At 34.4% G+C, this 13,119-nt stretch overlaps 1 protein-coding gene across 1 annotated transcript in view; it reads right to left on the reverse strand.

Annotated features, from left to right (window-relative positions):
* Positions 1–1,175: 1,175 nt before the first annotated feature.
* Positions 1,176–13,119, reverse strand: part of LOC132565733 (branched-chain-amino-acid aminotransferase, cytosolic-like) — a 33,943-nt gene continuing 21,999 nt past the window's right edge. The window contains exons 6-11 of the mRNA XM_060230471.1: positions 11,994–12,154; positions 8,434–8,576; positions 8,051–8,136; positions 7,865–7,933; positions 3,859–4,002; positions 1,176–3,639 (exon numbers count right to left, since the gene is read on the reverse strand). Coding sequence (XP_060086454.1) covers positions 3,556–3,639; positions 3,859–4,002; positions 7,865–7,933; positions 8,051–8,136; positions 8,434–8,576; positions 11,994–12,154 — 687 coding nt within the window. The 3' untranslated portion in view covers positions 1,176–3,555. The remainder of the gene's footprint in view (positions 3,640–3,858; positions 4,003–7,864; positions 7,934–8,050; positions 8,137–8,433; positions 8,577–11,993; positions 12,155–13,119) is intronic.

Consider the following 13,119-nt stretch of genomic DNA (forward strand, 5'->3'; position numbering starts at 1 on the left):
GAAAATACAATGAGCATACTTATCAACATCATTGTTTATGAAGAGTAAACAGATTCTACCAAGCTGGGAATAACAATAAAAAGTCCAAAACAAGATCAGTCACTAAAAATACAGCTCATTAAAATATCAATGAAGGCCAGTGATAGTTATACTATTTACACAACAATAAAACCCATTTTAACAATACTGGTAGTCCATTTGTATGTCATAGCAACTAGGTGGATTAAAATTTATATTGCAATACAAAACTGCAGACAAAGTAAGCTGTCACAATTGTGATTCTTAAAGCATTTAATAGTGAGATGTACACAACTCTATCATTGCACAGCAGATGTTTGGTTATATGTGCCGTCAGCTTTAAGCTTGTTTATCCGGAGACAACAAACATCGGCCACTTATGGAATTACTTCCCCTTACATTACTAATTTTCATCTTAAGCAAAATATTTCTAAATGAAAATCAAGGTATTCTTACTTTTCATCTCTAAAGCTCATCTCCTGTGACAATATTAAAAATATTGTATTAGTCCATTGCCAGATTGATTGAGAATTCCAAATTACTGAGACCTGACAGGTTGTATACATACACACCAGACTTTAACAGATGTTGATCTAATAGATAGGACTTCATTAGACAGATATTTCTATGCTGTTGTCGATGTACCATTACTTTGATGAAAGGTGAGTTGATGAAAATTATCTACACTTGGTTTGAGTGTCCTGGCCAATTATATTAAATAAAGAATTCAATTGACTAGTTCCTCCAACACGATTACCAGTATTACAACACTGAGCCCTACAGAGTGTATCTACAACAATGTGTATCTACAACAATATGCATAGCTTTCATTTTTAACAGTAACAAATATTAATTGATACCATTCTATGTACAAATATAAACGATATGTTATTTTATCTGGAATCAATAAGCCTTATTCATATTTCTCCTAACATCTCTGATTGTACTGGAATACCACACAAAAACATCCAACTGACTCAGAACGTGAAAATCATTTTACATGTCGATCGACCGTGATTCTATAACAGAAACAGTGATAACAATAATATTCCTATGCAGAAGAAAAGTTGATCTAAAACAAAGACTACAGCTTTGGTTTGAAGTAAAAATCCTGTTTCAAAAAAATGATCTCTGAAAATTACTTATTCTTAACTTACAGTATTCCAAAAAAACATTTGGCGAGTCATTCTTCATCCCTTAGAATGAACATTTAACACAAGTTAATCGAACATTTTCTGAATTCTTTGATATATAAAGCACAAATGGATGTTTCAAACTTAATACTCCAACAAAACATAGAAGTCCTTCAGATTAAAAAAAACAATAAATGCACCTTAGTGAGTTTTCATTAATTACATACATAAAATTGATTTAATTAACACGCCAACAAGAAACAATGATCTTAAGACACAATGTTATGACTATTGTTTTAAATCTGGCCTGTATCAAAGGAACTTGGAACAATCCCAACCCCATGGTCTGTATATATGTGTTATAAGTAACAAGAAATAACATATCTACAGATCATTCATTTCTACCCCACTGGAAAGAAAGATTCACAATGCCAGTGAGGGTAAGATATCTCTACCCTGCTGGAGAAAGACAGCCAGCAGCACTGGACATAAATATGTGCTGAAAGGGAAGTTGTAAATTTGAGACGAGACTGATTGGTATCGATAGTTTAAGATAATTTGATATTAATTCATTTAAAAATCAGTCAAAAACAAAAGTTGTTATTTGCCTGGTGATGTTTCCATATTTGTCAGCATATATATTTGTCTTGTTCTAACATGTTGGAGATAAGGGATAGATAAAGGATCATTCCATAGTTAGAGGGTGGACTTGAGAAACCTCTACCCTCAGAGGAGATTCCTAACAGTCTCTCGACAAAGCCTGGGGTTAGGCAGTCATGAATCTCCTCCCCGGGTAGAGATTTCTCTGTTCTATCCTCCAGCTAGGGAAAGATTCTATTAGAGAAGTCCTGTCACCTGTATACACAGAATGAGTAACAGATTACCTCCCTTTGATTTCAACATTTCAACGAATATTACAATACATTATAGCAATGCATAAAATACACAAATAACAATTCCGTAAAGGGATATAAGACAAAGGTTATGATAAGTTATTTTCATTTGATGAACAGAGCCATTGCCTTATTAGCACAATTTTGTTTTGGGAAAAAAAACAGTTTTATATCAAAAGGACAATTTGCCTATATCTCAAGCACTTATTGAAAAATACTTAGATCATATGCAAATATATCATGTCATATACATTTTATTAAGATAGCCACACATTATGTTTATAATAATTTCACTACAAAGTAAGTCATGTGTATATTTACGCATGAAATGTAAACCCTTGAAATAAATATCACTCGATACAAAAAAAAAACAAAAATGTAACAACTTAAAAATACAAAACAATTCTGTCTATTAGACGAGATTCTCAGAAATCTATTTGAACAATTAGGTTAATGTACTATCAACATAAACAAAAGCCATAAATAAGGATTATTGAAAAAGACTTGATACCTTAACGAACAAAAAATACCCGTTAATGGTTACAAAATTATCATAAATCAGGTTTTATCCAATACACTAAGCAAAATTAGTACAGACTGGTGTTTTAGTGTTTTAGCCAAGATGATACTAAAATGGTACATCTAGCAGGGCCTCCGGTAAAACCATAACATCTCTACCTACCAGTAGGTATTTGTCTTGATATAAAGTTTTTGCCCATTAAGAAATTTACTTATCAGCACTGGATGTACATTGAACCTCTTTCAAATAAGAGAAAATTTCAATTAACTGGCATATCTTTCAAAACAAAGAAAATTTTCACGACTTAGAATACACACTTCTATTGCCAAATAACTCATTACTAATAAAATGAACTTAAATTGTGAATTATCAGCAAATTTTGATTCAATAGTAGTTGTTTACTGTCCAAAGTTCCAAAAGATTTCAAAGATTACAGTATTTTTCTCCATTTTCAGGATACAAGTGAACAGAATAGGAAAGGACTTGTTAAACTTTGTTATTTTTTTTTTTTTTTTTTGATTTTTCAATGTTTTTATTGTAAAGAAATGAAGCGAGAAAACAAAATTTCACAGAAACGTTGTCAAACATGATTTAGAAGTACACATAGAAAGAATAGATGTATGTTAGTCTTTAGGTACTATTTTTTAGGTTGAGCATTAACTTCACCCTAGTTGCCTCTAAGTTTAAATTAGAATTTAAGTTCTTATTGTACTGAACCATGATATCCAGGTAATTTAATATCTTAAAGTTTCCAAATTTTAAACCATTTACCTGTATACAAAGACATAAGATGATCCCCAAATAGAGAGAATCTTTAACCAAAAGTCCTATAAACTATTCCTCGAAAGCACCAACTTACACTATTGAGATTCCACAGATAAAAACAAAGACATGAGGTAACACAATATTGGAGTAAATGTCTGAGATTCACCAGTCGATCACAGCTGGATTGTTCTTGATGGAACAGCTGTACAATCAAGCCTGATGGCTTTCACCCCGACATGTTCACCCGTGAGTCACTGCTGTTTTTTACATCATTGATTTCCTCCATCCAGTCACTTGGTTTTTTACCATACTGAAAATGTAATGATAAGTAAACTGTTTTTATACTGAAGCACACTATCAGTTTTTAACACAGTTCAATATTTTACTGCAGTGGATTGGAAGTGTGATTGTAAGTGTGATTGTAAGTGTGATTGTAAGTGTGATTGGAAGTTAGATTATTACATGAATTGATTTTTTCCAGGTTTGTTAGGGAAGGGATATAGTAGCAGTAAGTATGAGGGAAACTTACCTGTATATCTGTCAATTCATTGTAAAATCTCTGTGTAAGAGAGCTCTCATCCCCGACAGGGAGATATATCCAGTCATCTTTATATAAAATTCTTCCGACAGGGGACACAACAGCAGCTGTTCCAGCTCCAAACAGCTCAATAACCTGTTAAATGAACAGTTCAATAAGCATTCAAATATCAACAGTTCATTAAACTATCACACCCGGTCAGTACAATAACCTATCAAACCCGGTCAGTACAACAACCTATCAAACCCGGTCAGTACAACAACCTATCAAACCCGGTCAGTACAACAACCTATCAAACCCGGTCAGTACAACAACCTATCAAACCCGGTCAGTACAACAACCTATCAAACCCAGTCAGTACAATAACCTATCAAACCCAGTCAGTACAATAACCTATCAAACCCGGTCAGTACAATAACCTATCAAACCCGGTCAGTACAATAACCTATCAAACCCAGGCAGTAAAATAACCTATCAAACCCGGTCAGTACAATAACCTATCAGTACAATAACCTATCAAACCCGGTCAGTACAATAACCTATCAAACCCGGTCAGTACAATAACCTATCAAACCCGGTCAGTACAATAACCTATCAAACCCAGGCAGTAAAATAACCTATCAAACCCGGTCAATACAATAACCTATCAAACCCGGTCAGTACAATAACCTATCAAACCCAGGCAGTACAATAACCTATCAAACCAAAAATAACCTATCAAACCCAGGCAGTACAATAACCTTTCACACCCAGTCAGTACAATAACCTATAAAACCCAGGCAGTACAATACCCTATCAAACCCAGTCAGTACAATAACCTATCAAACCAAAAATAACCTATCAAACCCAGGCAGTACAATAACCTATCAAACCCAGTCAGTACAATAACCTATCAAACCCAGTCGGTACAATAACTTATCTAACCCAGTAAGTTTAATAACTTATCAAACCCAGTCAGTACAATAACCTATCAAACCTAGTCAGTTAAAAACCCATCAAATATAAACTGTAAGGTGGGTGGGTGGCACAGTGGTACATGTCGTTCAACTAGATGCCTTGGGTTTGATATCCAGTATGGATGTGAAAAGGTATAGAGGTAATCTGTTTGACCATGTAGGTTTCCCAAGTATTCCAGTCTCCTTCTACAGAAAAAGCCTTATCAGTATAGCCAACCTATAGAGTGAAATATCAGGTCATGACCAGCTAAGACAAGGGTGAAAGGGTGAAAACAAGGCTCATATGTATGACACCCTTTTTTATGTGATTTAACAAGATCACAGAGTATATAACTGAATACATCAAACAGAATCACCTCATTAACCTGTCAAACGGGATCATCTCAATAACCCATCAAACAGAATCACCTCAGTAACCTGTCAAAATAACCCCTCAAATGGAATCATCTCAATAACCCATCAAACAGAATCACCTCAATAAACTATCAAACAGCTTCACCTCAATAACCCGTCAAACAGAATCACCTCAATAACCCATCAAACGGAATCACCTCAATAACTCATCAAATAACCCATCAAATGGATTCATCTCAATAACCCATCAAACAGAATCACCTCAATAACCCGTCAAACAGAATCACCGTAATAACCTGTAAAACAAAATAACCTCAATAACCCATCAAACGGAAACACCTCAATTACCAATCAAAATAACCCATCAAACAGAATCATCTCAATAACCCATCAAACAGAACCACTTCAATAACCTGTCAAAATAACCCCTCAAACGGAATCATCTCAATAACCCATCAAGCAGAATCACCTCAATAAACTATCAAACAGAATCACCTCAATAACCTGTCAAACTGAATCATCTCAATAACCCATCAAACAGAATCACCTCAATAACCCATCAAACAGAATCACCTCAATAACCCATCAAACAGAATCACCGTAATAACCTGTAAAACAAAATAACCTCAATAACCCATCAAACAGAATCACCTCAATAACCAATCAAAATAACCCCTCAAACAGAATCACCTCAATAACCCATCAAACAGAATCACCTCAATAACCCATCAAACAGAATCACCTCAATAACCAATCAAAATAACCCCTCAAACAGAATCATTTCAATAACCCATCAAACAGAATCACCTCAATAACCCATCAAACAGAATCACCTCAATAACCCATCAAACAGAATCACCGTAATAACCTGTAAAACAAAATAACCTCAATAACCCATCAAACGGAAACACCTCAATTACCCATCAAACAGAATCACCTCAATAACCAATCAAAATAACCCATCAAACAGAATCATCTCAATAATCCATCAAACAGAATCATTTCAATAACTCATAAAACAGAATCACCTGAGTAACCCGTCAAACGGAATCACCTCAATAACCCATCAAAATAACCCCTCAAACGGAATCATCTCAATAACCCCTCAAACGGAATCATCTCAATAACCCATCAAACAGAATCATTTCAATAACTCATAAAACAGAATCACCTGAGTAACCCGTCAAACGGAATCACCTCAATAACCCATCAAAATAACCCCTCAAACGGAATCATCTCAATAACCCCTCAAACGGAATCATCTCAATAACCCCTCAAATGGAATCATCTCAATAACCCATGAAACAGAATCACCTCAATAAACTATCAAACAGAACCACCTCAATAACCTGTCAAACTGAATCATCTCAATAACCCATCAAACAGAATCACCTCAGTAACCTGTCAAAATAACCCCTCAAACGGAATCATCTCAATAACCCATCAAACAGAATCACCTCAATAAACTATCAAACAGAACCACCTCAATAACCTGTCAAACTGAATCATCTCAATAACCCATCAAACAGAATCACCTCAATAACCCATCAAACAGAATCACCTCAATAACCCATCAAACTGAATCACCGTCATAACCTGTAAAACAAAATAACCTCAATAACCCATCAAACGGAAACACCTCAATTACCCATCAAACAGAATCACCTCAATAACCTGTCAAAATAACCCCTCAAACGGAATCATCTCAATAACCCATCAAACAGAATCACCTCAATAAACTATCAAACAGAACCACCTTAATAACCTGTCAAACAGAATCACCTCAATAACCCATCAAACAGAATCACCTCAATAACCCATCAAACAGAATCACCTCAATAACCTGTCAAACAGAATCATCTCAATAACCCATCAAACAGAATCACCTCAATAACCCATCAAACAGAATCACCTCAATAACCCATCAAACAGAATCACCTCAATAAACTATCAAACAGAATCATCTCAATAACCCATCAAACAGAATCACCTCAATAACCCACCAAACAGAATCACCTCAATAACCCATCAAACAGAATCACCTCAATAAACTATCAAACAGATTCATCTCAATAACCCATCAAACAGAATCACCTCAATAACCCATCAAACAGAATCACCTCAATAACCCATCAAACAGAACCACCTCAATAACCTGTCAAACAGAATCATCTCAATAACCCATCAAACAGAATCACCTCAATAACCCATCAAACAGAATCACCTCAATAACCTGTCAAACAGAATCATCTCAATAACCCATCAAACAGAATCACCTCAATAACCCATCAAACAGAATCACCTCAATAACCCATCAAACAGAATCACCTCAATAAACTATCAAACAGAATCATCTCAATAACCCATCAAACAGAATCACCTCAATAACCCATCAAACAGAATCACCTCAATAACCCATCAAACAGAATCACCTCAATAAACTATCAAACAGATTCATCTCAATAACCCATCAAACAGAATCACCTCAATAACCCATCAAACAGAATCACCTCAATAACCCATCAAACAGAATCACCTCAATAACCTGTCAAACAGAATCATCTCAATAACCCATCAAACAGAATCACCTCAATAACCCATCAAACAGAATCACCTCAGTAACCCGTCATAACTGACGAAATATAACGATTAATTGCTCTACACAAACAATAAAATAATGCTCTTACTCTGTTCTCATTGAGGGCCTCGATCATTTCTTCCATAGTGTATATTCCTTCTGACACTTTGAACTCGTTCTGGAAAAGATACAACATACATCATATCAAAAGGAACAGCATTAATACAACATCATATCATTCATCAACTATTATGTGCTGAATTATTCTAGCTTAGATTTTGGTATACTGACTTACCCATTCTCTAGCTAAATGGAGAAGACTGCTTCGTGTAATCCCAGGAAGTATAATTCCATTCAATGGAGCCGTGATAAGTTCTTCCTCTACAACATCAAAAATGTACATCAGCTGCCTCAAAATTATCCTTATCAGTCTTCACAAAAATTCACAGCCCTTCATATATTGCAGACTCATTATCAAGACCCTGTGCATCTTGGTTACTGAGAAGAAGTTGCTTAAAGGGAAAAGTTGACTCTGTATAGACAACAATATAAGTTCACTTTCCCTTTGGGTAGTGAGCTAAAAACATTTCATATTCAAAATGAATTTACTTTTTCCATTTCCCACAAAGTGTAAATGACTCAGAACAAAGACAAAGGACCTTTTATACTATTATATACCTCCTTGTTTGTTAATCCAATGTAGGAAGAGATTCATAGTTCCCACTTCGGTCATTTCGTGGTTATCTCCGTACAGCCACAGGACCTGCTGACAGCCTCGCTCCTCAGCCAAGTCCTGTACTGCAATCGTTGGGGCATAGTTACTGCCAATTAAAATCTATACATTAAGGATCATCACCGGGCATTATAAGTCACATTCAAATAAAACCTTATCCAATTTTATTTCACAAGAATATTGACATCATTGTTCACTTTTAGTAAACACATTAAATAACTAAATCAAAGTGAATACAAAAATGATCTATCTTCAACATGGGCACAGAAGTCTTGTACTTAAGATATAGGGATGATTTCAATAATGTCCCATATGGAGATGGTCCTTCAAATCCTAATATTGTCGGGATGATTCTACTTTTTGGTGCTGTACATAGGAACAGTTTCATTAAAAATGTTATGTTAGAGGATGTTTTCAATTATACTGCTACATATAGGAATGTTTTCATTGATACTGCTACATATGGGGATGTTTTCATTAATACTGTTACATATGGGGATGTTTTCATTAATACTGTTACATATGAGGATGTTTTCATTGATACTGTTACATATGGGGATGTTTTCATTAATACTGTTACATATGGGGATGTTTTCATTAATACTGTTACATATGGGGATGTTTTCATTAATACTGTTACATATGGGGATGTTTTCATTAATACTGTTACATATGGGGATGTTTTCATTGATACTGCTACATATGGGGATGTTTTCATTGATACTGTTACATGGGGATGTTTTCATTAACATTGCTACATATGGGGATGTTTTCATTAACATTGCTACATATGGGGATGTTTTCATTGATACTGCTACATATGGGGATGTTTTCATTAATACTGTTACATATGGGGATGTTTTCATTAATACTGTTACATATGGGGATGTTTTCATTAATACTGTTACATATGGGGATGTTTTCATTAATACTGTTACATATGGGGATGTTTTCATTAATACTGTTACATATGGGGATGTTTTCATTGATACTGCTACATATGGGGATGTTTTCATTGATACTGCTACATATGGGGATGTTTTCATTAACATTGCTACATATGGGGATGTTTTCATTAATACTGTTACATATGGGGATGTTTTCATTAATACTGTTACATATGAGGATGTTTTCATTGATACTGTTACATATGGGGATGTTTTCATTGATACTGTTACATATGGCAATGTTTTCATTAACATTGCTACATATGGGGATGTTTTCATTAATACTGTTACATATGGGGATGTTTTCATTAATACTGTTACATATGGGGATGTTTTCATTAATACTGTTACATATGGGGATGTTTTCATTAATACTGTTACATATGGGGATGTTTTCATTGATACTGCTACATATGGGGATGTTTTCATTGATACTGTTACATGGGGATGTTTTCATTAACATTGCTACATATGGGGATGTTTTCATTAACATTGCTACATATGGGGATGTTTTCATTGATACTGCTACATATGGGGATGTTTTCATTAATACTGTTACATATGGGGATGTTTTCATTAATACTGTTACATATGGGGATGTTTTCATTAATACTGTTACATATGGGGATGTTTTCATTAATACTGTTACATATGGGGATGTTTTCATTAATACTGTTACATATGGGGATGTTTTCATTGATACTGCTACATATGGGGATGTTTTCATTGATACTGTTACATGGGGATGTTTTCATTAACATTGCTACATATGGGGATGTTTTCATTAACATTGCTACATATGGGGATGTTTTCATTGATACTGCTACATATGGGGATGTTTTCATTAATACTGTTACATATGGGGATGTTTTCATTAATACTGTTACATATGGGGATGTTTTCATTAATACTGTTACATATGGGGATGTTTTCATTGATACTGTTACAGATGGGGATGTTTTAATTGATACTGCTACATATGGGGATGTTTTCATTGATACTGCTACATATGGGGATGTTTTCATTGATACTGCTACATATGGGGATGTTTTCATTGATACTGTTACAGATGGGGATGTTTTAATTGATACTGCTACACATGGGGATGTTTTCATTAATACTGTTACATATGGGGATGTTTTCATTGATACTGCTACATATGGGGATGTTTTCATTGATACTGTTACATGGGGATGTTTTCATTAACATTGCTACATATGGGGATGTTTTCATTAACATTGCTACATATGGGGATGTTTTCATTGATACTGCTACATATGGGGATGTTTTCATTAACATTGCTACATATGGGGATGTTTTCATTAACATTGCTACATATGGGGATGTTTTCATTAACATTGCTACATATGGGGATGTTTTCATTAACATTGCTACATATGGGGATGTTTTCATTAACATTGCTACATATGGGGATGTTTTCATTAACATTGCTACATATGGGGATGTTTTCATTGACACTGCTACATATGGGGATGTTTTCATTAACATTGCTACATATGGGGATGTTTTCATTAACATTGCTACATATGGGGATGTTTTCATTGATACTGCTACATATGGGGATGTTTTCATTAACATTGCTACATATGGGGATGTTTTCATTAACATTGCTACATATGGGGATGTTTTCATTAACATTGCTACATATGGGGATGTTTTCATTAACATTGCTACATATGGGGATGTTTTCATTGATACTGCTACATATGGGGATGTTTTCATTAACATTGCTACATATGGGGATGTTTTCATTAACATTGCTACATATGGGGATGTTTTCATTGATACTGCTACATATGGGGATGTTTTCATTAACATTGCTACATATGGGGATGTTTTCATTGATACTGCTACATATGGGGATGTTTTCATTAACATTGCTACACATGGGGATGTTTTCATTGATACTGCTACATATGGGGATGTTTTCATTGATACTGTTACATATGGGGATGTTTTCATTGATACTGTTACAGATGGGGATGTTTTAATTGATACTGCTAAACATGGGGATGTTTTCATTGATGCTGCTACATATGGGAAAGACTTTTTGATAATATTGTACTGCATATGGGAATGTTTTCATCAATGATTCTTCTTATGGTTTTGTTTGATTAATTCTGCTACATTTGAGGATGGTTTACTTAATAGTGTTACATATAGGGATGATTGTGTTGATGGTGTTAGAGGGACCTTTCCCTAAACATTGTTACTGTTAGATATTTGGAAATGTTTGAAAATGAAAATAATGTTTATATTAAAATAAAATCTTGGTTTTCTGTCCATGTAAAACATATTTGCATCATAAAAGAGGATATTTACTTGTAATTCAAAGGTATCATATGTTGTTACCATTGTACCCTTAACCAGTGTATTTGATATCAAAAGATTAATTTTTCATTTCTCCTAATCAATTATTGCTGTTATTTAATTTCTCTGTAAAGTTTACAATAGGTTGTGAATTGATTAAATGATACACTGTATCAGAACCAGAATGGAAAAACTTTCTAAATTTAGATTTCTAATTGTATACTTACGATCCCATCTTAAACATGCCACTACCCCCAGGCCAGGCCCGGGCATAGGAAGGGTCAGCCATGAGGCTAACTGGCTTTAGTCCTGTCGGATAATATGGACCTACTGGGCCTGTAAGTACATAAAGCAGGGCATTTTTGGACCTGGCTACTCCAAGGCAGGGCTGCAAAATCAAGTTTATTCAGATCTCTTCAAAACTGTTACATAATGTTTTATTTGCTATCATTAAATGTAACCTCACAAAGAATAGGTGTTGTCCTGGCAGATACAGCAACATTGTTACAGCTGTTTAATCTTCCTCCAATTTCTCAAAGACAAAAGGCATTCACACGTAAAATATCATATTGTAATAAGGTGAAAAGTACCAATGCATCCCATATGAAGAAAATACATATAGAAAGACCATAAAGAAAGTTTAAGTGGGTGGGAGTTATTCCCCCCTGCCTGTCACTTTGACATTCAGCATACAGTATTTTTGATCTAATGATTGTAATACAGGTAAAGTTACAAATTGAAAGTATAAAAGGTTCCACATTTGTTATTGCTGGGGTTTATCTCATCTTTATTTACCTACATTACACTTCATTACGAATGCAAACTTTTTTCAAGACAATATAACCAGTTCTATCACAGCATGCTGGTACCTGAACCTTAGACCTGACATGACAAAAACAGATAGTATTATGAGCATTAACTGACAAGTTGTTTCATGCATGTCTTAACAAACAATCCCTGTATAGACATTGCGCATCTTCCCTTCTTATTTTCATAGAGATATTCACAAAGAACAAAAAAATTATCAATAATCTCACATAAGAAGCAAATCTACAGGTATAAAGGAGAGATACTATCTAATCATGAAAATGTTTACAACTGACAAACCTTCATCTTAGCAAAATTAAGATCAAGAAAATTAGTACATGAGCAATGTAACAAGGATTGTGGATTTCCATGGCCCTTTCTGGTTAATAAAAAAGAATGAGACAATTATTTGACCTTTTAGATGAAAGGTGAGATAAAGGTCAGAGGTCAAGATATGTGGTATGGACACCATTTTGGTAAGGTTCACTCTATCAACTCAAAATGAACCTGGGGTAAAATACTGTATTATGAGATTGACAAATTGTT

The sequence above is a fragment of the Ylistrum balloti genome, unplaced genomic scaffold (assembly GCF_031769215.1).
Source record: "Ylistrum balloti isolate Yb309-2 unplaced genomic scaffold, AGI_CSIRO_Ybal_v1 Utg369730, whole genome shotgun sequence".
Classification (NCBI taxonomy): domain Eukaryota; kingdom Metazoa; phylum Mollusca; class Bivalvia; order Pectinida; family Pectinidae; genus Ylistrum; species Ylistrum balloti.